Raw genomic sequence first — 27,044 nt, forward strand, 5'->3', positions numbered from 1 at the left:
CTTTGGGGGAAAGCAGAAAGGAGGCAGTATCATATCTGATTAGATTTGTTTAGCTTATCAATTCCCAGTGTTTTCACTCCTGACCGCTACCCACTTAAAATCAAGAGCCCCTTAAACATTGAAGACAACTGAATTCACAGTATCTGCAACGTAACAGGGTTTAAAAGAAGGGTTTAAAACTCGTATTTAAGAAGTAGCTTTTACACTTTAAGTATTACATGCAATCTAGAAGAAATTTTATGTTACATTATTCTCTTTTAAGAAAAACTTACAAGTTGCAAATATATACTGAAAATCATTCTAGCTTATCTTTGATTGACCATCAAAGACACATATCTGGGCAAAGACATGAGAAGACAGCAGATGAAACATGTACAGAAAAGCAGTGACAGGAAATCCAGAGGGTTCTCATGCAGCACCTGGTGAGCTGAGAAGGAGCAGAGGGAAGCATGTCTTAAAGGACAGGGAGAGCCTAGAGGATTGGGCAGGCAGACTGCAAGGGTCCTGGGAACACTTCCTTCCCACGTCTGCCCAGTGCTGTGGCCAGAGCATCCTGACCCCAGGGCTGGCACCTGACGAGGGTGTCCAGTGGAGTCTGGAAGGTCATGGCATTGCTCTCGACATGCACGGGGGAGGTCAGGGGGCCAGGCAACGAGAAGCATCTGGTCAGTATCTTTACACTTTAGCAAGAGAAATATTTTACGTTACATACATAAACTTCATTTTCCCAAATTAATCCATACTTCACTTTGCTTCTGCTTGTAAGCTTGCTTGAACCTACTGTTACCTATATTGACAGCTCACATCAGTTGTAATTTTCATACCGATACAGTTTCTCAGAGATGGAAATGCAAACATTTTAACTACGAACTATAGAGAGCATACAATATCAACAGGTAACCGTAAATTTTAAATAATTTGGTTGCAATATGTGTACTACCATCAATTAGAAATTTATTACTTTTCTGACTAAAAATAGTATGGAATCAACTCCCCTGATGCTCTTTATTCTAACAAAATGCAGTAATATTGATTAATGGCAAAAGACCGTGTAATCTATGATTCATTTTAAATTACAAGCTCCATGCTGAGCAACATATGATGTAAATTATTGCCAATAACGGGAAAGTTAGCCCTAATCAATTATTGTCAGCAACTGCTAACTATAATATTCCCTATAATGACACAGAAAACAATAATGTATATCAGGAAAAATCATTTTATAAATTTAAGGGACAAAATTAAATCAGGGAAATTAACAGAGCTGACAAAAATTATGGATGTTTTAGGAAGATAAAATAATTTAGGTGTTGCTAAAGATCAATCAGCTGTAAAAATACTGATTTATTGTGGGTAATTAAATAACACACTCATTTAAAATTTGTCAGCCTTATTTTCCTATCTTTCTGAAAGGCAATATGACAAATGATTTAAGTAAGTCAAAACTAAGAATATATATTAAGACCGTGGCCATTTATAGTTAATCAACTTTTGTAATTCATATATAATTATAATTTATATATAACATTAAATGTCATTTATAATGTAAGAGTTTTCAATTCCTGTTAAAGCAATGCAAATGTCTAGAGTATGTCTATACACGAGGCAAATGGCCCGCAAGCTGCATGTTGCAAACTCTTACAGACGGAAGAGTAACTGCTCACCCCCAAAGGAAGAGAACGTTATTTCCTTGGTTGTTTGTTTTGTTATTTGGTGATCAAACAAGAAAGGAGTTTCAGTGATGCCAACACCAGGAAGACCGTGGACTAGTCTCAAAGACTATCTTCCCGACAACATTTCCATTTTAAGTGGATCTCTGGCAGGAATATAATTTACCGATAACGCCAAACATACACACACATCAGAACGAGTAACCGCAGGATCCTCGAAAGGCCCTAGAAGAGATGCTATAACCTTGAGGCATAACGGCTAATTTTTATTCAAAGCGAATATTCCAGTAGATAGAAAATAACTGTAAGTACATACGATCAAAATAATCACCATCATTTAATGTTTATTGCTGGTATGAATTTTCGTAAGCATTTTGTTAATTTCAAAGAGGTTCTTTTGAAGATAGGCTTCGCAGGGCAGAAAAAAATTCTATCTTGCATTTAAAACAGCGATATTAACATTTTTAAATGGCCCTTCCAGCGCTGTTGCTTTTGACCACGTTTCTGCGGCCCGGGCTCCAGGAATGCTTGCCCCCCCCCGACCGAACAAACACAGTGTTAGGAATAACATAACAGTAACAATGAAATGTCACTACAATATGCACCTTTCGTTCAATCTTAAACACACTTTATCCATCAGAATGGAGAACACAAAGTACCTATGGGGTGGGCACCCCAAAGATCAGCACAAAAACGGACACAAAGCGGTTCTAGCGCCGGGAAACACACCTGACGGCAAGAGGTTCCACCTGACCAACGATCCCCAGCCTAGACACTCCAGACGGCCAAGTCCGGGGATGGAGTTCCTTCTTTCACGAAGTAAGAAGTCAGCTCTAGTTTGTACCACGGACGCTACCTGCACCGTATCCAGCCAGTGTGTCAGCCGAAGTGTGACAGGCAGTCCTCGCTGGGAAGGAAGGTGTGGTCAGACAGCGGCCAATCGTTACTGGCTGTGCGAAGAGAAAAGCCCGACACGGCACTGACAAGGTCTGAGTGCCTGCCGTGTGCCTGGCCCTTTACACACTGACTTAACTAGTAATGGGATGGGGTTCTGTCCACACCAGTGGCCTTTACGCCTAAGGCGCACCTATTACCATGCTGGGCTGGGCACCGGGTTCCAGAGGAACAGAGCAGAACCAGAGCTGCAGCAGTAATTACGTTTTCATATCTGAGACCAAGAGGCATTTATCTGGTGACGCTTCCTTCTTCTCAGAATGCCTCATTTCATGAGCACTGATTAGAAGCTTCTCTCCCAAACTCTGGGGATGCTACAGGAGTGTCAAAGATGACGTCCTTTTTCAAAAGCGGGCCCTGTGGCCTCGAGCCACACGGCGACTGCTCAGAAGAGGTGCCTCTGCCTGTCTTATGGGCTCATCAGAGGGTCCGTATTCTAATGTTTTTTTAGTTTTTATTTGAGTGCACTAATACAGATTTTAAATGTACTCTTTTTTACTGATAAATGGGGGAGCCAAACTGTATTTTTAATGGTCTTATTTATTCATTTTTAACTGAAGGTTTTGCCTACAGCAAAATCCTCCATGTGTATCTGCAGGACATGCCAGACAACCGTCTCCTCCCAGCTCTCCAGCAGGACACGGACGGCACCCTGGTTCTCTTTCCACTCCTGCTCCAGCTACCAAGTCCCCCAACACACAGGAAAGTAAAAACACTCTCGCCAACCCCCCAGTCCTGCCCCAGATCCCGTATCCACAAAGAGCAGGCTGCTCAGAGGACCCCTCTGGGGCACTGCCGTGAGCTGCTCTGGCTGGGAGGCCTGGGAGATCTGTTTCCGAAGTCGTGGTGTGAGAACAGCTGGGCTCCTGGCATCGTGCGGGTTCACTGTGTGCAGGGGGCTCCGTTTTCTCGTATCGTTTGGTACCAAAGAATGATGCGGGAGCAGGAGGCTGCTGGGACACCACGTCTTGCAGGAAGGACGGTTTCTCGATCTGCTCTTAAGGAGACTTGGAGAAACAACACACGTGTTTTATCCCTACGTGCAGGATTCCTAAACCCAACTTCTTAGTTATCAGATGGGTGATACGCCTCTTCCGTCATTAACTCACACAATCTCTGCCTCTGGTTGTAACACCTGTGCCAGAAAACTAAGTGATGAAGCAAACACAGCATCCGTGGACTCAGTACCCGAATGCAGAGTGAGTCTGCCTCTGGCTGTCGTCTCCGCTAACCTGCACGGGGCAACCACGGTGAGCAGCTCGGCCCCGCTGCCATGCCCAGTGGAGGCGGGACCTGCCTGAGAAGCTGGGGAGAAGATGTAGTAAAATGGGTAAGACAGTCCAGAGTAAGGCCAACGTCCGCAGTGCAGTCCCAGCTACCTGACCGGCCTATTGCAGTGACGCTCTCCCTCCCGGTCACCGCTGGAAGACGGGACCCCAGGCAGGATTTTATTTTTATGACCGCACCACGCTGCTGGTCGAGCTCAGATCTCGTCTATAATGGGCTCCTACATGACTCCGAACTAACCGTACGGGTACTGATCTCCACTCTCTGACCCCTCGGCCGAGTTCCAAGTATCCATCTCACGGTCCCAGCGGAGCCCGACAGAGGTCACCGTGTGCTTCTCTCTCAATCTCACTGTTAGGTTCAGAGCCTACAGGGAGGATCTGTTTCTCATCAGAAGTTGTATTATTCCGGGGCTCCTGGGTGGCTCAGTGGGTTAAAGCCTCTGCCTTCGGCTCAGATCATGATCCCAGGGTCCTGGGATCGAGCCCTGCATAGGGTTCTCTGCTCAGCAGGGAGCCTGCTTCCTCCTCTCTCTCTGCCTGCCTCTCTGCCTACTTGTGATCTCTGTCTCTCAAATAAATAAATAAATAAAATCTTTAAAAAAAAAAAAAAAAAAGAAGTTGTATTATTTCATGTTTAGTTTTCTCCTGTGTCTGCAAACTGATTTTTAAATGTCAGGATACTTATCTCTAAGTGTGCTCAGCAGGCTGGTTAGTATTTTTAGGATCCACGTTCATCCCCTTATTTATCCCCTTAGAAACAGAAGTAAATGCGACGCTCACTTCACGCTACACCTCCAGTACCCATCACAGTCACACACTGGTTCTCCAAGGCTTGCCGGCTCCTTGCACATCAGGGCACAAGTCAGCAGGTCCTGTGCGTCCAGCCCACATTCCCACGGTCCCCGGGGCAACGTCAAGGAGCAGGTACTGTGTGGTCCCGTCATACCCAACCCGACACGCCATGTTAATAACAGCCTCACGAGTCCCTCTCAGGCAGCTCACCACCTCTGACCCAAAGCCAGGCACGGGAACATTTCTCCAGATTACTGCGTTCCATCTGCTTCTCCTGGTCTGAAGGAGATCCAAATACTCCAGCTTATGAAACTACACTGTATCTCCTAAATTACTACCAGTTTTCCTCAGGCTTATCAGAAAATGAACCGATACCAGTGTAACAAGAATGAGACAAAACGACTGTCCTATTGCATTCACTTCTCTAAAACCAGACACACACACGCAAACGTTAAGTGAGGAAACATTTTGTAAGACAGAGATCAATACTGAGTTCTGTTTTTTGTCTGTTTGAAGTAGGTTCCACGCCCAGCATGGAGCCCAAAGCGGGGCCTGAACTCACGACCCTGAGATCAAGACCCTTGCTGCGAACAAGAGTCGGACGCTTCGCCGGCTGAACCCCCCAGGTGCCCTGCAGACCAGTGGTGATGAGCAACAACTGAATGCCTGACAAAGGTGCAAATTTGGGTGACGCCAGCCAGGCCAACAGCACAGTCGCAGAATTCCTGATATGGAACAACTCTACGAAGAGCAGGAACGTCATCAACGAGTCGGGTGCGTGGCTCTGCTGGGGTGCAGAAACCCAGCAGACTGATGGAAACCAGTCAGAGCAAGTCTTCAAGCCACAATGAGCTAACCCACGGCCTGGCGGGTGCTGTGACTGCTGCTGCCATCAGTGATCCCGGCTGCCCAGATGTCCCCACGCCCACAAGGAGGACCACGAGCTGACATCTTCACTGCTGATGGAGGGGACCAAAAGGAACAAGCGCGCCACCATCGCTAGGAGGGAGCTGGTGTGATGGCGTAACCGCTTCTTCTATCAGCTCAAGGAACGGCTCGGTCTGCCGGGCTGCAAAGTGCCAGGCTTCTATCACCCGTGATCCCCCAGGGCGAGGAGCTCTGTTCTCACTGCACAGGGCGCCGCCTCCACACCCGGGACGTGAACAGTGCAGGTGATGTGGGGCAGGAAGCACACCTCAGCATGGCTGCTTGGGGCCCTGGTGGAGCCAGGAGGTGGCGACCCCATCGTCACGGTGCCATACACTCAGCTCAGCAGACTCTGCACGCGGGCCAGCTCCATGGAAAACATCCATCTCACGTTTTGTCTCTGTTAGGTAGTAAAACCAAGGTCCCAGCAGCTTACACACTGCTGCATGCCTAAGGCCCGAGGGCTGGAGCGGCGGCAAGGAAGACAAACAGACACCATGGCTCGATGGACCACGTTTCCCTTCTTTCCCACTCGGTGATAAGATGTGCAGTTTGTTATAAAAAAAATCATCTATAAATTTTTTCACATAAAAGGGAACAACTTGGGCCCATCCAACTGAAAAAGAACGCCTTTATCCAGGGTAAAGCTCACATTCTTTGTCCACTAAAAGCCAGGAAGAGTGGATTCTAAGAGTAGCATATCAGAGAGGGAAAAAACCACTACGGCGACGTGGCTCCCGTCTCTGTGGGGTGTTACACCTGCACGATGGCAGGATGGTAGCAGGCAAGGTGTGTGTCACACATCTGGGACCTCACCATGTGTATACCCTCCGTGAGCCACTCAAGCTCTGCAGGCGGAGGCCGAGGGGCGTAAGGATGACACGAGAGGACGTGTGAAGATACAGGCGTGTGGTCACCAAGCACTGTCAGGCCACATTCGTCACCGGGACCCCAGTGCACAAGGGCATGTTTCGGCTGGAACTTTTCCAGAAGACTGTGCGCAGCACCACGGGCTCAAACTGTGACCTGGGATGAACTGCCCTGGGCGTGAGGATTTCTGGAAGACAGTCTTGGGGAGGAGGGACATGAAGGCTACTGGTAACCATTGATTCTCCTCAGTGCTGTGTGTATACCTTTACTGCAATGCTAATCAAACCACTGAGTTCTACGTTACCACGTCTCAGTGCCCATATCCCTTCGTTTATGGCATGAATTACCTTTCTTCCTTCTCGCTTCCCCTCATTCCCTCAAGCACGCTATAAAACGTTCAAGTGCTTAGAAGTGTTAGTCATGTCTTAGTAAGAAAAACAGGAGTTGCAAATTCCAGTCCCTGGGGAGCCAGCCATGTAGCGCACCCAGGCCCACTTGAAAAGAACAGGAACCCAAGCCTGATGACCCATGGCTCTGCTCAAGCCTCGGGGTGGGCTGCCCTGGGAGGCGGTGGGCAGTGTGGCAAACTAGAAAGCATAGGCCTTGTTTAAAGTCAGCCACTCGGCTGACCGCTGCCGTCTGAATCCAATGAGTCAGGCCTTCCTGGTTTCCAAAAGAAGCCAGGAATCTGGAATTTTTAGAAAACATTTTCATTAAAAATGCTGATTCACATGAACAAAATGGGCCAATAAACCAACCTGACCTTTGGTTTAGGGACGGAGAAGCGTACGGACAGGCTACAATAGTCTTGCGCTCCATAAAGGATTCCCAACATGGTGGCTCGGAGAGGTAAAAGTGAACCAACTGCAGGCATCTAAGGAGGCTGGAGTGGTCACATCCAGCGGGCAGACCAGGGGAGGCTCCGGAGGGCCGTGGTGTTTGAACCAAACTCAAGAGTGGGGACAGCCCTCCTTTTGCTCTGGCTGCTCAGGGCGCGCAGGGAAGACCGAACAGCATGAGCACCTCTGCGCTGGAGGCCCCCGCCCGGCTCCCCTCCCTGCAGCACCCTCACCACCACACCGCTACGTGCCTCATACCCCATGAAGCCCAGGCCCCCCTTGCTGGATCGCACCCCCACCAGAACAGGGGTTCTGCCTCCTCTGTCCCCTGCTGTCCTCCAAACCAGAGAGCTGCCTGGCATATAGTGGGTCCTACTGACCACATGCTGGATAAATGAATGTTCATCTCCTGTGCAACTGGGACGTCTGGATCCTGGACAGTCTCCAGTAGCCCTTCGGGGGAGCCGTGGTTAAGCCCTCTGCTCCCTTTCGTACGTGGCTAATGCAAACTTCACCTCTGCTCGCACCACTGCTCTTGCCCGCCCCCTCTGTACTCAAGACTGGTATCCCTGACACTCGGAGAAAAAGAAGCCCAGCACCCTGGGCTACAGACACCCTGTCACCCTCTGGCCACAGACACCCCGGCCTTCTGTACAAATTGGGGGAAGCACTCCTCTCGGCTAGAAGTAGGGATCCCCTCCCTCTGCATAATTCTCCCTCTCTACTGGCTCCTTTCTAGCATTTTAAAAAAAGATTTTATTTGAGAGAGAGAGAGAGAAACAACACCCACGGATAGAAGTGGGGGGAGGGCAGAAAGAATCCCAAGGAGACCTCACACTGAGCAGGGAGCCCAATGTGGGGCTCAATCCCGTGACCCTGAGATCATGGCCTGAGCTGAAACCAAGTGTCAGATTCGCAACTGACTGAGCCCCCCCAGGTGCCCCTCCAGCAGTCTTTAAACAGGCTCCGAACTCTACTGTCTTAAATGAAGTCTCTACTCCTGATCTTGCCTCTACTCCCCGCTGCTCTCCCACAGCTGCACCTCCAGCCCAAGCTCTGGCTGGGGCTGGCCTCTATCGCCACCTGTGTTTCACCGCCAAGGGACAGGTGCCCCCTGCTGCGCTCCTTCGGGAGTCAGTGAGTGACCTGCTCAAGGGCCCACTCTCCCCAGCTCTGAACCCTCCCTGCTCACTCTCCTTCTTTGCTTCCACACACTTTCCAAGCCTTTCTGCTCCCTCTGTAGCAGCTCCGTCTCCTCTGTCTGTCTACCTCTGTCTCCAGGGCCTGCCACTGTCCCAATCCAGGGCCACCATCACCATCAAGACACTGGCTGAGCATGGCTGAGCAAATCCTCCCAGCTTTGCTTCCCACTGACCCATTCTTAATTTTATGGTTGGAATGATTCTACAAGTCAGTCTGAGCAACCGATTTGTTGAAACCCCTCACTGGGGGCGCCTGGGTGGCTCAGGCGGTTAGGTGTGCGACTCTTGGGTTTCAGCTCAGGTCGTGATCTCAGGGTCATGGGATCAAGCCCTGTGTCAGGCTCTATGCAGAGTCTGCTTAGACAGTCTTTCCCTCCCCTCTTGCCTCTCTCCCCACTGCTCGTGCACGCTCTCTCTAAGAAATCAATCTTAAAAAACAAATTTTGTGAACCAAATCACGAAAACTCACCGGCCTCTCTCCTCTGAATACAATCCAGCTCTTTCAAAGGCCTAAAAGGCCTTGCCCAATTTCCAGCTTCTCTCTGTAAGGCCTTCCTGTCACCCTAACACTTACCCCAACCACTTTTCCCTCTGGACTTTTTGTCTAGGTACTTGCCTTTCTGTCCACATGGAGGTTTAAAGAGGGCAGAACTCCTGTCCTCTACGTTATTCTATCCTGAGCCTCTGTGTCCTATTCCTGGCACACAGTAGCATTCAATGACTTATTTCAAATGAGTGTATGCCTAATAAAAGGATGAAGGTACCAGTTCTAGAAGCATTAATACAGATGGGTACAAGAGCCCTGTAGCTCCTTACTAAACCTTACTGACAACGGGGCTCTGATGGGTGATCAGAAATCCTGGGACTGAGGAGGCTGGGAGGTAGGAGCCAGGGGAATGGAAGTAACCAGCCTCAATTGGGCTTCCGACCGAGCTCTGGCGTTGGGGGTGCACCAATCGTTCTTTATTCATACCTGTACGAATGATGTTCAATGGTCAGAATAATGATTTTAACCCACATCTCAGCCCATGACAGAGGCAACGAGCACTCAGCATCTGTTCTACGGCCTTCTAAGAGCCTTCCCGTATTACTGAGGCCCATAGCTAAAACACGTCGCTTGCCAGACTCCCTTGTAGGTCGGATTTTGGATGCCAATTCAGTTCCATACCTGAGGTGACTGAGTGAGTGACCTTGCAGAAAGGACTCTATCCTTAGTCCTGTCTTTACGGCATGTTTATAAAAATTTAGAGATGGTAGGAAAACCGAAGGATTAGCCTATACGCTGATTACAGATCAGGGTACAGACAGATTTCAACAGGCTGGGGGACTGGAATGCAAAACTTTGCCAGGGCCCAAGTTCTACACTTGGGACACCAAGTGACCAAGTGCACACGAATAGTCCTGAGCGAGGAAGGGCTTCATAGTTGTCTTAACGAAAAGAAAAACTTCAGATTCTAGACAGAGTTTAGGACAAATAGTGAGATGTGGCTCAGAAGGGCTAAGGGAAACTCAGAATTCATTGCCAGGAGTAGGAGTTTTAGGAGAGAAGGAACTTACAGCCTCGACTACTTCTGCACTTGTTAAAACCATACTCGTAAACCAGTGATGTCCGTTCTGGGCACAGAGACCCTCACAAGCCACGGCTCTTCCAGAGGACAACAAGAAGGACTTAAAACCAGGACAATGAGGAACAGCGGCAAAGAGCCAGGAGTATTTTCTGGAGAGTGGGACAGGACGACTACGTGCCACTGTCCGAAATTCTGCAATACGGGACAAGCAGCTTAGCCTTGCTTCATAGGGTCCCAGAGGACAACACTACACAAGCAACTACAGACACCGGAAGGAGGCTGATGGTCAGTGTAAAAAGACACGATAGCCAGAGCACCCGGGAAAGAAGGGCGCTGGGCAGGAGGCGGCCTCCCTGGCACTGCGGTGGGCCTTGACGCAGCAGCCTCTAGCTGCGTGGGGAAAAGGAGACGGGGGAGGAAGGCCTAAGTGTGAGGCCCTCGCTTGGACTGGATTCTCCTTCTGGTCCTTCTGCACCCGGTGCCCCGTGATTCGGTGAGCCCGCTTCTCGCCCAGAGCACAGCGAGACCGCCGTGTCAGGAGCCGATTCCCAGGCAGAAAGTGGGGCTGCTGTCAGCTCCTGCTGCACAGCCCAGCTGGGGAGCACTGCACGTGTATTTTGTCACCACTCATGAGCCCCGCGGGAAGATTCTGGTCTGGTCTGGGAAGACTCTTTTCCGCCACAGCGTCCAGCACAGGGCCTTGCACAAAGTGGGAACTCAAGACCCAAGTTTTAGTCTAATTTTAGGATTTTTCTTCCAGCTGGACTCACAGCACGACTCCTACTGGGTAATGCCACTCTCACTACACGAACGGTTCCATTTCAGCACCAACCACACGTCAGGAAGGCCCAGGGAGCTCTGAAGCCACCCGCACACGGGCCGCCCAGCAGGCCAGTGACACCAGAAGTCCTGGTGATCGGCTCCCCAGCCCCTAAGCTCCCTAGCACTTCTCACCGAGCCAGGCGTGAGGACCACTGGCTCAGCCCAGAAGGAAACAAAGACTTTTGTTAAGGAAACACCGGCTAACCAATGCTCGCCAATCTTTCCTGAAGAAGATCCATCTCTTCTCTACCCTCCTCAATGCTGGAAGCACCGAAAATCCTTCCTTCTGGGTAGAAAGCTATCGAGAATCCTCCTGTCTTTACTCTCTAGGGGTAACATTTGAACACAGCACCACAAGGGGAAGGGCACGGAAATTAATGTCTTTCGCTGTATGAAACCCCACTGAAGCGTGTGTCTGTGTGTAATGAGAGCAAACGATCTTTTTAACCCCGTAAGTTCCCGAAGTGTCCCCGTACCTGGGCCGAGCAGCGGCGACCGACTGAGCTGGGTGCCGGCCGGGTGCGGTGGCGGCGTCTCGGCCGCGTCCGCGCTGCTGCTCGCGGTGGCGGTGGCGGTGGCGGCGGCCGTGGCACTGCTCTGCAGGCCTGGGTTGTTTCTATCCCACATGTTTACAGTTTTGTTGTTGTAGTTGCTCGGGTCACCCCAAGCTGAGGTACCGTCATCAATTTCCATTTTGCGTCGAATGGATGGCGGAGAAGGTTCCTCCCAGCCCGTGGCCTCACTGCCGTCCTTCTGTGTGACAGGGACCGGCCCCCCGATCCACCCGGTTCCAGTCTGTTTCACGGAAGCGGCTCCTCCCCAGTTACTCACATTGTTGTCTTGGGGTTTGCCCGCCCAGTTCTGCTGCGGGCCAGGTTTTAAAGACTCTCCCCAGTTTGTCCCTGGGTTCCCCTTTGTGTTTGTGCCATTACCCCAGCCACTGGGCCCAGACCTGGGAGCATCGTTCCAGCCAGACCCTGACCGGTTACTGTCAGCATCCCAGCCAGAGCCATTTTTCTTCCCATCCCCCAAGTGTCCGAGAACAGAAGATGAATCGGCCCAGTCTCCCCCTCCCGCACTCCAGGCCGGATTAGACTTTTGTCCGTCTCCCCAGTTCTGAGATTTGGGTTTCTGAGGCTCCCCCCAGGTGGGCGCCTTGTCCTCCTGATTTGCGGTCCCGCTCCAAGCATGGCCACCCTTGGCGGCGGCAGCAGCATTACTGACGGCAGCAGAGCTTATCGAGTCCCCCCAAACCCCTGGGCCACTCGGCGCTTTGCTGCTGCCGTCTCCCCAGCCTGTGCTTGCCGGCCCAGCAGCCGGCGGCGCGCTGGCCCACCCGGACACTGAAGAGGTATTTGTACTGTTCACGATGGACCCGTCACTCTTCCCCCCTGAGTTTGAAGGCTGAGTAGCGGCACAGCCCCAGGCCTCTGTCCCATTGTCATTTTTTCTCTCAGACCTAGGGGACTCTTCAAATTCCCAGGCAGTGTTTTGCTTTACTGGAGTCTGTCCCCAACCAGTATTAGACAGAACTCTTGGGTCAAGATCGTTCCTTGGCAATTGGATGTGCCCTTGGTCTATCATCCCTTTATCTCGCCTTCGGCCTTCTGCTCCTTCCCTCCCAGAGCTTCCTTCATTGTGACTGCCAGAGCCGTCGCTACTTCCTTCACTGGCTGTCGTTCCAGAAGACGCAGCTTTGGCCCAAGAGTTCATGTGCTCACCGCCAGGCTGCATGGCAGGATTCTGGCTGCTAACACTCGGACTGTCCCACCCTGCTGACCCTTTCCCGTTGACGTCGCTGTTGGAATGCTGGTTTGGGGGCTTGCCCCATTCCCCATTCACACCGTTAGAGGTGCTCCGGCTGGGGTGGCCCCAAGCCCCTGAATGGATATGACTAACGCCGCTGTTGTTGCCACTGCCCCGTCCCCAGGCGAGGAGCCCAGGACCGGCAGGAGGGCCGGAGTCCCAGGCGCTTCCTCCGCTTCCTTCCTTCTGCACAGCACTGCTGGATCCATTTTGTTTAGCATTCAATGCTGAGTTCACAGTGTCTCCATTCCCCTGACCGAACCCAGAATTGCTACTTCCTGGGGCAGGGTTACCTGGGGACAGTCCCCACACCGAACTGCTGATTCCTTCACCACTGCTCCCGCCGCCTTGAGAAACTGATGGTCCGTTAGCACCCGGAAGGCCGTGCAGGTGGGGCGGGACGATGGCCCCCACACCAACAGCCATGCCCCAGTTTGGCAGTCCGTTTGTCTGCATTGCATTGACAGGGTTTGGTGAAGAGTTCATGGGGTTAGTGTTATTTGGTCCATCAGGGTTAAGGTTCTGAGGTTGTACGCTGAAAGACACATTCTGAGAAGTGGACGTTTGTGGTTCTGTGCTCTCTGGCGGCAGCAAGTTTCCCCAAGCACCTAAAGTGCCTGTTGGGTTCCCGTTCTGGTTGCCCGTATTTTGACCTATGGCACTGACCGGACTGCAAATACTGGAAGGGTTGCCTGTCGCCACAGTTCCTTCATGTCCAAGTACAGGCCAGGCAGCTGGGTTGGCATTAGGGTTAAGGTTAAGATTAATGCCTGCGTTGGAGTTGGAAGCACCCCAGCAATTCTGACTTCTCCCATCTCCGATCATGTTGTCCATTTTTCCATCCCCACCGCTGAGAGAGCAGTGAGTTGGGCCGGAGCTGGAGCCTGTGGCTACGCCCCACACTCTGGCTCCATTTCCATTACCGTTGGCGCCCCCTGCTCCAAGGGCACTCTGATTAGAAGGGCTTTGGACGAGTGCACCGTTGGTGCCATTATTGCCATTTGTCTTCTTGGTATGTCCAGTGAAGGTGCCCTGGGCACTCCCCGTAGCCATGCTACTGTTCTCTGAGCCACAGTTGGAGGCAGAGTCAGTGTCTGTAGTACATTCTGAGGCAGATTCAGTCTCTGCTCCTGTGATGGAAGGCCACGCCTCCTTGTCAGTCCTGTCTATTATCACTTTATCCCAGCTGCTGCTGGCTTCACCTCTGTACGTGGGCTGCTGTCCCCAGTGGGAACTTTCATAGTGATCTGCCAATCCGCCGTGACTGAGATCTGAAAAACACGAAACACATTCAGAATTAGTTCTTTTTCCCACCTGTCAATGAATCCACTGTGAATTAGTCTTTGGGGGAAGCTCCTTATTTCCAGGTTCAACGCTGAATGACAAATGTGAAAAAATGACTTAGGAAAAAAGTTACCTGCCTTCATAGTAAGTTCTGTTTAAAAAAGAGCTTGTGTTTCTAAAACGGTATTCATCCTTACCACTACCCCAGACCATTATCCCTCCTGAGGAGACTCATGGTGCACGTGAGCACATGAGCGTCCCTGAAAGCCATCTGCAGGAGAGGAAGCCGTGTGGCAGGATCCCAGGTAGGACACTGATGTGGCCGAGCCGCACCTGAACACACCCGGACTGCGGGGACACCACGTGCACCGGGCTTTTCAAATTCAGTCCGTAGTTCTCTTCCAGAACTCCAACTGGAGCTACGGCACAGTACAGAGGCTACACAGCTCACTCAGTAGAAAACAATGGTAAACACAGTGCAGAACCATGTAACAGAAGCAGTATTTTGGGGATGAGGGCCAGAGGGAGAGAAGAAGCATTAGAAAATGCTATCTTACGTTATCGCCGAGTACGGAGGGTTAAAACAGTTCATTACATTTCTATTACTTCTCTGTCATCACCAGCAATCACGGTTTGCCATTATTAAACACAAATAAGAACTCTCTGAAGACCTTCTCCCCTTGCTCTCCATCTCCTCCATCCACAGTCTTTGCACTGGAGACCCCAGAATGATGGGATGCACTATCTTCCGTTCTAGCATTCATTTCATTTCACCCTTATGATCCTTTTAAAGAATCCAGTATTTGCCATCTGCATTTTATTTCCTAGGATTTCTAGTTATTTGACTATTTCTAACACTGCAATCCAACTTATAGTCCAATGAGTTTCCAGCAGACTCTATCTAAAGTATGGATCCAAACTAAATAAAACATTAAAAAATTGATTTAACCTATGCATACAACAAATTCACACAGCTTAGAAATCCTTGATGGTTTCTTCAAACAGTACGATGTACAGATAACTGCAATAAAATATTTCTTCTCTTTTAGAACCTTTTCTTCATTATGTTTTCCTCACATTTAAAAAAAATTTTTTATTTATTCGACAGAGAGAGAGGTCACAAGTAGGCAGAGAGGCAGAGAGCGAGAGAGAGAGAGGAGGAAGCAGGCTCCCCGCTGAGCAGAGAGCCAGATGTAGGGCTCGATCCCAGGACCCTGAGATCATGACCTAAGCCGAAGGCAGAGGCTTAACCCACTGAGCCACCCAGGCGCCCCTTCCTCACATTTTTAATAAGAAAAATTTTACTCCTGGGAAGTAAAACTGGGTTTCCAACAGAAAACCTCTTTTAAAGTTTACTGGAGCTAAAAGAAAAACAGCGGAAGTGTGTAAAGAATGATCACTATTGCTACAAAGAACATCCTAGCGACAACTTCAACCTTAAAAAAAAAAATGGTTTTGTTGTTTGATTTAAAAGGGATGTAATGAATTCAGAATTTTGCTCTAGGTGTGCAGCAAAGGAAACCACCAATAAGACAAAAAGGCAAGCTACCGAATGAGAGAAAGTATTTGCAAATGACATAGCTGACAAGGGGTTAATATTCAAAATATATGCAGAACCAGTACAACTCAACACCAAGAAACCCAAATAATCTGATTAAAAATGTGCAGAGGAGGGGTGCCTGGGTGGCTCAGCCATTAAGCATCAACTCTTGTTTTCAGCTCAGGTCATGACCTCACTAGTTTTGCATGTGCTACTAAAACTAGCTTTTGTAATAATAAATTCAAAGAGGTAAATGTGCCACACACCATTTAAGGCAGAAAATAAGACCAAGTTAAAAAACCAGAGATTATGGATTATTACCAGCAAATCTCCCAGAGTTCACTCTCCTAACAGTCTTGCTTCCCTTGGGGACAGGACACACCAGGCCTAGGACAGTACTCACTGCAACCCACACTGAGACAGCAGGAGGTCACTAACCTGGCTTACCAATGCATTCCTGGTGTACCTTTCGAATACGTATCATTATTTTTTCTCTTCCACAACAGGTCACAATGCAAAAGAATCAGCTCTCTTAATGGTCTAGGGTGTCTGTGTGGAATGCCTTTGTCTGCTGCTCGGCCCAGAATCTGCTGGACTCATACTCAGCTATGCATCAGGTTTGAAATACATATTTGTGTGCTTGGATATGAAGGACAGCATCACAAGCCAGTGGAGAAAGGAAGGACCAGCTAATAAATGCTGTTGGGACATGTGGCTAGCCATATGGAAAAAATAAGATCCCTGCCTCCAATCATATAGAAAAATCAGCTCTAGATGGATTAAAGACCTAGTTACAAAAGCAAGACTTCCTTAAGCTCAATAAGGAAATACAGGAGGCCATCTCTACGACGTGGGACACTTATCTTCCTAAGGAGTTGATAAATTTGATCCTGTTCATCTAAAAACAACCATATGACAGCAGATATCATATAAAGGAAGCTTAAAAAACCAAACAAACAAAAAACCAAAAACAAGCCACAGACAGGAAGAAGAGAGAACAGAGTAAAGAATGAAGAATCCCTACAATTCAGGGCACTTGGGTGGCTCAGTGGGTTAAAGCCTCCGCCTTTGGCTCAGGTCATGATCCTAGGGTCCTGGGATCGAGCCCCACATCAGGCTCTCTGCTTCTTGGAGAGTCTGCTTCCCCCTCTCTCTCCCTGCCTGCCTCTCTGCCTACTTGTGATCTCTGTCTGTCAAATAAATAAATAAAATCTTAAAAAAAAAAAGAATCCCTACAATTCAGTAAGAACAAGACCAAAACCCAACAAAGGCAGGAAAACAACAGAAAGAGGCAATCCAGAGAAGAGGCCCTTGACAGCCGCTAACACACGAAATAATAACCGATCTCATCAGTAATTGGGAAACGCACTTGAACACCACGAGACGTCACTCACACTGAAACATGAGGCCTGGGATTCCTTTCAGGGGAGACGAAAATGTGAGTGAGGAACATCTGTATCATTTCTAAGAGAGCTGAAGCAAACTCGACAAAAGACTGTTACACGTGTCCCGTGGATTCAGTTACATTAGTTTTTGCATACTTTCTTCTATTTTAAAAATGTATCCAAAAATTGAAAAAAGTTAAATGCTTCACTGTGGTATCAAAGGAAGTGACATAAATGGAATCCCAAAAGGGACCCAAGCAAAGCACCAGTGCTCCTCACCACAGGGATGTATGGAAGAGAAGCGGTCAAACCTGCATGGCCAGAAATGCGTGCGAACTTCACGTGTGCAAGGAGACGCAGTGGGATGAAAGCCCAGTCTGGCCACCGGGTGCAGTGGGATTCTGAAGGGAGCCCTGGAGCACAGCTCTGCGGCCATCGTGTCCGCTGCACGGCAGCCAGCCAGCATGGGCTTCCTGGACCAACCAAAGAATGTACGCGTATGGAACCCAAGCTGAGTGCCAGCTAAAGGCGCTCGCTATCCAAACAAGGCCTCGTCCCTTCTCCGCTCCACAGAGATGGGGACGGACTACATAAGCCCTAAGGTTTCAGCTGTAGACCAGATGATGTCTAGAGCGGCCGTACCCTCCATGGAGACAGGAGACTCACACACGAAAGTACCGAGCCACAAAGCTGGCATGTTCAGTCTCAACCTCAGTATCAGAGCAAAGATTTCTTTTTTTTTTTTTTTTTTTTTTTTTTTTTTTAAGATTTTATTTATTTATTTCACAGAGAGAGATCACAAGTAGGCAGAGAGGCAGGCAGAGAGAGAGAGAGAGAGAGAGAGGAGGAAGCAGGCTCTCCGCTGAGCAGAGAGCCCGATGCGGGACTCGATCCCAGGACCCTGAGATCATGACCCGAGCCGAAGGCAGCGGCTCAACCCACTGAGCCACCCAGGCGCCCAAAGATTTCTTTTTATTTTGGTAAAATACACATTTCCCATCTTAGCCCTTTGTGATACACGATTCAGTGGGTTTAAGTACATTTGCGCTGTACAAGCATCAGCGCTATACCCATCACCCCAACCTGAGGGCGTAACCTATCACACAAGATGTCCTCTCGCCTCTTGCCCTCCCGCAGGCTCTGGTGACACTGTGACCCTGACTATTCCACGTACTTCTTTTTTTTTTTTTTAAGATTTTTATTTATTTATTTGTCAGAGAGCGAGAGGGAGAGAGAGCGAGCACAGGCAGACAGAATGGCAGGCAGAGGCAGAGGGAGAAGCAGGCTCCCTGATGAGCAAGGAGCCCGATGCGGGACTCGATCCCAGGACGCTGGGACCATGACCTGAGCCGAAGGCAGCTGCTTAACCAACTGAGCCACCCAGGCGTCCCCCACGTACTTCTTATAAACAGAAACGTCCAGTATTTGTCCTTTTCCGTCTGGCTCACTTCTCCCAGCATCATGTTCTCAAGGGCCATCCGCATTGCAGCAGGTGTCAGAACCCGCTTCCTCCTTTTTCAGGATGAGCAACTTTCTACTGCGTGAATACACCGCGCCGTGTTCACCCGCCCCTCCTCCACGGACACCGCGGGCTGCTTCCATCTTTCGGCTGTTGTGAATGGCGCTGCCATAGACAGCCGTATACAAGCATCCGTTCCAGTCTCTGCTTGCAGTTCTTCTGGGTGCATCCCCAGAAGTGGCACGGCTGGATCATACGGTAAATCTAGGTTTAATCTTTTGAGCAACTGCCATACTGTTTCCCACCATAGCTGCGGCTCGGTAAGGATTCCTACCAGCAGGACACAAGGGCTCCATTTGCTCCACAACCCCCTTTTGTTCTTTTTAAAGATTTTATTTATTTATTTGACAGAGAGCGAGAGATCACAAGTAGGCAGAGCAGCAGGCAGAGGGAGGGGGGAAGCAGGCTCCCCGCCGCCGTTGCTCCACACCCTCGACCAGACCTGTTACCTTCTGTGGGAACAGCAGCCGCCCGAACGGCTGGGAAGCGGCATCGCGCTGAGACTTGGATTTGCATCTGCTTAATAATTAGTAATGTTGAGCTTCTTTTCACATGTAAAGCAAAGATATTTTAATAATCAAACTGTTTAATTTATTCTGTTGAAATGAACAGAGTCAAAGACAAAGAACTACACTGTCTGGAAATAAACAACCAAAAAACGCAGTGAGTTTTCAATAAATGTTGTAGAACATTTCTAACATATGCCATCCTGCTACTCAGATGATTTTGTTTTGGACTTTTCTATAAATATTTATAATCAAAATCTGAAACTGTAAATAAGAAATAGGAATACAAATGGCCAAAACATTTAATTTTTTTCAAAACTTAAAAAAAAAAAGATTTATTTATTTATTTATTGGGAGGGAGGGGCAGATGGAGAGAAAGAAAATCTCAAGCAGATTCCCCATGGAGCACAAAGCCTGATGCTCAGGGCTGGACCCCAGGACCCTGAGATCATAACCTGAGCCCAAACCAAGAGTCGGACACTTAACTTACGGAGCCACTTAGGTGCTCCCCCAGAACACTTAATTTTAGACACTGCGAGATAAATTATAGGGCAATGTTGCTGATGAGAAAAGTAAATCACTCTAGATCTTTACATTCAGAACTGTATAACCATCTGTAAGAAAAAGCAATTTACGAACTTCTCTACCGGACAGGAAGAAGCTAGCGCCGACAACCCGGAACTCTGCACTTCCACAGACCCTTCTTTCCCTTGGGATCTTTGCAAGAGCGGCGAAGGGCCAAGGACCAAAGGCTAACACTGGAATTAAGGAAATAACCATGTGAGATAGATAATGTTTTCATTTACATAAACTAAAAAATCTCAAATTTCCCAAAAAACCCAGTCATTAGGATAAAAACCAGTAACAACGCCAAGCTGTAGCTAGGGCCCGAGAGGGGCCGGCGCAGCACAGACTGTCTCTAACAAACACGTCTGTCCTCTCAAGAAGCGATCGCCGCGGCGAGAAGGCTCCCGCTGGCACCCACTCCTCCCAGGGTTTGAAGAACTCCAAAGAGCAGGGCAGGACTAGCACCAACGTGGCAGTATGGGCACGACGGACAGTCACTTCTACAGACGTGCTCACTATCTGAGACAACACAAGGGCAGGATCGAGTCATGCCTGTGAGTTTAATACTGAATGGCTCCAGAATCTTCCATTTAAAAATGAGAAACAGAGGGGCACCTGGCTGGCTCAGTCGGAAGAGTACGTGACTCTTGATCTCAGGGTTGGGAGTCTGAGCCCCATGGTGGGTGCAGAAATTACTTGCAATGAATAAATCTTAGAGAGAGAAACAAAAGCTCCCCGCACTGGAGCGCCCCCATCTCCTGACTGGACTGTTAGAGCAGCTCCGGGCATCGTCCTCATCCCCGCCCCTGCTCCCCTCCAGGGCACGCTGCAGGTGCGCCTTCTGAGCGCACAGCCGGACGCGGCAGATCACGGTGCCTGAACACCTCGTGGGTTTCTTGGCTCCTGTAAGCAGCCCCTAGGCTTGATTCTCTCTGGGGACCTCACTTCCCATCATTCTTCCCCTCTCTCGGCACTCAGGCCAGCTCCTCAAGGCGCCGTCTGCGCGGGGCTCCCCCGGCCACAGGGCTCGGCAGCGGCGTCCCCGACCTGGACGAGACGACTACTCTGTTGTCGCAATGTGGCGGACGCTTCATCTGAGCAGATACCTCCCCCAACCCCCGCCGCCCCGTGCTGGGGACCCCGGACACGTTCATCCTAACAGTCTGCCTCTCCTTTTACTTCATTTAGACCAGGGGTTGGCAGACACTTTCTGTAAAGGGCCAGATAGTAAATATTTTAGGCTCTGCGGGCCAGATGGTCTCAGAAACTACTAGTCAATCCCGTCACTGTGGGGCAAGCGCCGCCACAGAGAATACGTTGTCAATGAACGAGTACGGCTGTGTCCCAGCCCGACTTTATTCACAAAAGCAGGCGGCAGGCTGGATCCGGCTTGCGGGCCACCACTTGCCAAGCCCGGATTTAGACAGGCAGCTATCACAGGGTGCCTCCCGCCCGCGGGCTCCGTGCTGGGGACACGGTGTTGAACAGGACAGACAAGCTCCTTCTCCCCCCAGGACACACATCCTGGTGTGCGCTCTCCATCCGTGTGACAGTCCGCCTCTCCCTCTTGGCTGTAAACTCGGACCTGGTAATGGATGCCCGTTTTTTCCCCTCCAGTTTTTAGCGGAGCAGCTGACGCACCATCGCCGGTGAAATCAAGTTTAGATACAGTCTACATTCAGTCGAAGTGGTAAATGACACTACAGATCTACAGTTTCCTTTGAAGGTAAGTTCTAGAACCGGAGGGGTTGATCCAGAGCAATGACATTTTACTCAAAACAAAGCGAACTGCTGCGCAGTCAGTCGTGTGCCCGCCTGCTCCACCTGCGCGGTCTCTCCCAGGGTCCTGGAGAAGCTTCGGGCTCCTGGCGACCTCCTGTCCACACGACGGCGTCATCTGCAGCTGACATTTAACGTCCGTCCTGCCATCACTGGGCACCGCTACGCCTTCCTCCTCCTTTCCCTAAGTCAGTTGTTGTTCTGTTTCTTACTTCTGTGGTTCTTCAACATCAAAATAAAGTAGGTCCCCAAATATTAATTCAGGGGCAGTGTGCGGAAACAGGAAGTGCTTAAAACGTAAAAAAAAGCAAACAGAAGGTATTCTTGTGTTTATTCTACCATTTAAAAGCCCTCTTTCCCCGGGCATGTTTCAGTTATTTCTCTGAAAATTAAGAATGAAAAAAAATGACAAAGCCAGGGACTATACAGCACGTTGAGCTACTGGTCACTGTCAGAAACAATTCCAAGGTAGCGCACCCTATCATTTTCCTTTCCGAGTGTGGAGGTGGGGTCAGCAGGCACAGACGGGGGCACCTGGCCAGCTTGGCTGGAAGAGCGTGTGACTCCTCATCTTGGGGGTGTGACCCTGAGCCCCATGCTGGCCGCAGTGATTACTAAACAAACAAAACTTAAAAATAAATATAGAGGGCGCCTGGGTGGCTCAGTTGGTTAAGCGACTGCCTTCAGCTCGGGTCATGATCCTGGAGTCCCGGGATCGAGTCCCGCATCGGGCTCCCTGCTTGGCAGGGAGTCTGCTTCTCCCTCTGACCCTCCCCCTACTCATACTCTCTCTCTCTCTCTCAAATAAATAAATAAAATCTTTAAACAAAAATATATAGAGAGAGGGGTGCCTGGGTGGCTCAGTTGGGTTAAGCCTCTGCCTTTGGCTCAGGTCATGGTCTCAGGGTCCTGGGATCAAGCCCCACATTGGGCTCCGCTCAGCAGGAAGCCTGCTTCCTCCTCTCTCTCTCTGCTTGCCTCTCTGTCTACTTGTGATCTCTGCCTGTCAAATCAGTAAATAAAAAATCTTAAAAAAAAAATAAATATAGAGACAATTCAACTGCTATCAAGTGCATTATTTGGGTCAACTGGTGAAATTTAAATGTATTACATTTAATATTAGATAATAGGATTATACCAAAGTTAAATTTCCTAATTTGTCTCTTATATAACCACACTACAACTGTACATCTTTGTATACAGGTGTATATTAAGGGTTATGGTATCCGCAATTTACTTTCAAATGCCGCCCCAACAAAACAAACAAGCAAACGAGCACACTTGTGGGACGAGACCCATGCAGGATGAGCAACAGGAAGCCCAGATCATATACGGCAAAGATTAGAAAAGCATCCCTCCTGTATTTTTTGTTAAAAATAAAAGTTCTCATTTTCTATACATTAGCAAGTTTGGAACACCCAGCCAGAGATACCGGAGTTATCTTTTTTTTTTTTTTTTTGGAAGATTTAATTTATTTGTTTGTCAGAGAGAGCGAGCACAGGAGCTCAAGGAGAGCAGAGCAGGAGAAGCGGGAGGCAGAGGGAGAAGCAGGCTCCCGGGGAGCCTGATGTGGGACTCGATCCAGCATCCTGGGATCATGACCTGAGCAGAAGGCAGAGGCTTCACTGATGGAGCCGCCAGGCGTCCTGATAACAGAGTTACCTCTGACAGAAAGCCAATTACTTTGCCAGGAGACAGCCCATTTAGTCCCCCCTGCCCAGACACCAGCACTGCTAAGGCCAACAGGCCTTTGAAAACACAACTGAGCCCACACGAGCGGTCCCTGGCACGGAACACACAGGGAAGAAGGAATGAGCGCATCCCTCAGACAGTCCTTCCTGCCATGACACCCCCCCGCCACCGCAGGAGACCACAGCACGCCTGTGTATGACACCTGGGACCCAGAACTGGGGGACCAGCAGAAGATACACACATCAGGCCGTAGAATATTAGAATGTCAGAATTCCTTCCTTACTTTTTATATTGAAAAATAAATATAAATGCTAATTTTTCTCTAGTCCCCACTTTGGTGGGCGTAGTGGAGGCTAAGATGGCAATGATAATGTAATCCGAAGGCCCTGCTGTGGGAGATGGGGAGACGGCGTGATATTCATGTGGGAGAATTCACAGGACCTGGTGAAAGATGGGACATGTGCGGAGCAGGGGGGAGGATTCAAGAGTGACGCCCAGATCTGGGGTTTGGGCCCTGAGTGGATGGTCGTTCCAACCACTGAGCTCGGGAGTACTGGAGTAACAGTAGTTCTGGAAGGGAGGGCTGGGGAGAGGAGATGATGGGTGCACACACGGCCATGTGAGTCTGGGTGGTTGTATGATACCCAAGCAGATCTGCTCCAAGGTCCCGGGAGAAATGAGCCAGAAGCTCAGATGTGAGGGTTTCAGCTCATGAGCACAGGGTGTGCCCGTCCCCTCCGATCTCTGTGTGGACTAGCCCAGCACTGCAGGTGCTTTATCCAGATCCTTAAAAGGCCCTTAATGCCACTCCGGTCTCCTCTCGAGGCCTGTCACCCTCCTCGACACCCCAGTCAAGTGGGAGCGGTATCTAACAGGCGCTGAGAAATCTGGACACCGTCACTGAGCAGTACCCTTTTCCTCAAAATCAAGAACATGTCTGCAAGTGGTGAGGGCCAGAAGACAAGTGCTCAGAACTCAGAGGTGAGGTGAATGTTCTAGAACTAGGGATGAACAGTGGGGAGGGGCAAAAGGGAGCAAGAAAACTAAGGGAAAAGAGCAAAAGGACGGGAGAGATGAAAGCAGATGAAGAAATGTCTCAGTAAAGGTGTTCTGCTGAACGGCACGCGGCCCTGTGCTCTGGCAAGGCAGCGACAAAGGGGAGGTGACGCTGCTACCAGGGGGGGTCCCAAGAAGCTTGGTCCTCACCGCTGCATGGAAATGCCTGTGTCCACTTTGAAACAAGGGCTTTTGTCCTCCAGACCACAAAGACTGGAGATCCTCAGACATGGAACTCTTCAGAAGGGCTGAAAATGACTAATCGGGTAATTTGCTGCTCTTTTATCAATGGTTTATTACTTATCTGGAAGCTACTAAAACTAGTTTTCTATTTAAATGTTTTCAGTTGTAATGAAACAGGAGGTAAGGAAAAAAGTGAGAGAGACAGTTACTATGATGGTTTTCACGTGATTAAACTCTCGGACCTCCAGTACTCTAAGTACTTCTGTGGGCTCCGCTCAGATACATAGAAACCAAAAAGCTACGGATGAACAGTAAAGCTTCTTCAGCACGTAGTGCTGTACTTCTGATTTGGGGCCCTCCGGGTAAGTTCTCAGTGCCCCAGGCACGCTCTTTGCAAAGACAACCCCAGGCCACGGTCGAGACAGGCGTGACCCAGGCAGGCTCCGCTCCATGCCTCAGTTTTTCCTTAGTCCCCTTCTTTCACTTGCATCTTGTTTTGTTGTTTGTTTTTCCTGCTCAAGAAATTTAACAATGAGAAACAGTTGTGTCCTATCACTCTAACATTTAAAAATGTAATAGTTTGAGGGGAACCTGGGGGCCTCAGTTGGTTAAACGTCTGCCTTTGGCTCAGGTCCTGATCAGGGTCCTGGGACTGAGCCCGCGTCCTCTGGCTCCCTGCTCAGCAGGAAGCCTGCCTCTCCCTCCCTATCCGCCTGCCCCTGCTTGTGTGCTCTCTCTCTCTCTCAAATAAATACACCAGTAAAATCTTAAAAAAATAATAGTTTGAACATAAAAATGTATTTGAAACCTGGAAAGGTCTCAAAAGCTAAAGCAGAAAGTTAGGATTTTAATGCAATGGCTATGGCTTTCAAAAACGAGCTCCAGTGGGTTTGGAAGTGCCGCTCAGCACAGTCGTCTTACCGCCGTGGCAGACACCGTACAAGCGAGGAAACTCGGACAGCAGAGCTGATGCCGCCAACACACAGGGGTGTTAACCCCAGAGCCGCTGTGGAAAATCGGGGCTGCATCCGCTCCCCACTGTCTCCTCCCCACTCAGACTCCTTTCAAGTCTTCTGTGGGCCTCTGAGGGGCACGGTTTGAGCAGCTCTGTTCCAGGGAACCCCTAAATGTCTCTCTCCACCTCCCCCTCCTCACCACTGTCACCACCACCCTCATCACCAGCACCACCGCCTCCAGCACCAGCGCACCGTCACCACCGCCACCTTCATCACCGCACCATCTATCACCATCACAACATATTCTGATAGGAGAATTTATTCCAAAAATGACAATCTAAAAGATCATTATTGTTTTTATGTTTAAGGCACACCATTCTTCCTAAGAGAACGTTATGACTTTGACACTATTTGAAGAACACACTTTGTTTGCACTGACCAAAGTCTCTTGACTGTGTTATCATTTCACCAGTCCCTGTGTTAGTCCTCGTCTAAAAGAGAACCATGGGGGAAAATTTTTGTGAAATGACTTATCTGCAGGAGCAGGCACTCCGAAATGAATGAAAACTCTGAAATAAACCAAGACTGAATTCTCATACAACTGCTCTAGATTCTCCTGCACAACCCAGGAGCTCTGAAAGGCTAAAATCCATACCCGTAATACGCAACAAGTCCGGGAGAGTTTACAAAAAGGGGCTGTCCTATCTATCAGGCGTGACAGGACACTTTGAAATCCTGAAGTATCTCCACCACAATGCATCGACTGAACCCTAACAAAATTATGTCCATTTTACAGATGGGGAAACAGAGGCTCAGAGACGTCAAACTCAGAAAAGGTGTTAATAACTAATAAGCAGTAAGGATCGGACTGAAAGCTGTGTCTAGTGCTCCTTCCGCTCCACCATTCTACTACCAAAATAATTCCCCCCCAAAAAAAGCCTTAAAAAGAAAAAGTAATGAGGTTTGTGTATTATGTTAAATTCTCTTTTCTTCTGCTACTTAAATGGCTACACATTCTAAAAACAGGTATCTCTATAAAAATCTAAGTAACATAACTGTCTTAAGTGATTAATTTAAAAAGGATTACACAATAGCATGATTTAAAGAGAAAGGCTTTTCTTTTTTTTAAGTTCCAAAATGTTACCATATAAAGATAAAATTTTCAAGGAAAAGTATTTAACAAAGAGCTTCCAGAAGCTGCAGTAGGCAAAATTTTAACGAAGTATCAAATTCATCTGACAGGGACGGGTGGACAGGACTTACTCGGAACTCTGCAGGATGCTGAATTAGCACCCACAGCAACCGGAGCACAGAGCTCATTCTTTGCACCCACCAGCCCTGGACTGAAATGACCAAAGAGCAAAGCATACATTATACAAAGTGGCTCCAAGTGCTTTCCCCCAGTTGAGATGCGTCTCCTAACGTTAACCAGTAACACAAGTTTCCTGCCACTTCTTTCAAGAAGCAGGATAAATGTTAACAACTGTTTTCAGCTTCTGAGAAGCAAGATGCCTCCCCTTCCACTGCATTTCGCGTGTGCGAGAACCTCACGGAGAAAGCGCTTTGAATTCAGAACTGCAAGGCGGGACAGACTCTAAACATTTCATCTGTCAACCTCCACAAACCCAAGGAACGATGAAACACAGGCCGGAGTAAAGGTCTGCTGGAAACGGTACTCAGAGTGCGCGCACAACTCCCAATTCGGGCCTGCGCTCTCTGCAAAGCAGCAGGGGACGAGCCTGCGTCCTCCAGGTTAAGAGCCCATCAGCACTGCCGCAGAACCGAGGGGCAGAAGGCGCTGCTTGGCGCTTGGGGAGGGCGCGCCGGGAGCTCACGAA

The 27,044-nt window shown here is 49.3% G+C and overlaps 1 protein-coding gene and 1 long non-coding RNA gene across 5 annotated transcripts in view; one reads left to right on the forward strand and one right to left on the reverse strand.

The window, feature by feature from the left end:
- TNRC6C (trinucleotide repeat containing adaptor 6C) overlaps positions 1 to 27,044 on the reverse strand; it is a 93,877-nt gene that overhangs the window by 40,721 nt on the left and 26,112 nt on the right. For 3 of the 4 annotated variants that reach the window (XM_047706488.1, XM_047706487.1, XM_047706486.1), the window contains one exon: positions 11,410 to 14,010. In XM_047706488.1, the coding sequence (XP_047562444.1) occupies positions 11,410 to 13,792 (2,383 nt within the window). In that variant the 5' untranslated portion in view covers positions 13,793 to 14,010. Of the gene's footprint in view, positions 1 to 2,399; positions 2,881 to 11,409; positions 14,011 to 27,044 lie in introns of those variants that run through there. The other variant, XM_047706489.1, reaches the window with a different exon arrangement.
- LOC125086895 (uncharacterized) lies at positions 24,034 to 26,871 on the forward strand. Its single transcript, XR_007123290.1, has 3 exons — positions 24,034 to 24,333; positions 26,003 to 26,167; positions 26,700 to 26,871. It is a non-coding gene; the product is annotated as an uncharacterized LOC125086895 (long non-coding RNA).

Source organism: Lutra lutra, chromosome 16 (genome assembly GCF_902655055.1).
Source record: "Lutra lutra chromosome 16, mLutLut1.2, whole genome shotgun sequence".
NCBI lineage: Eukaryota > Metazoa > Chordata > Mammalia > Carnivora > Mustelidae > Lutra > Lutra lutra.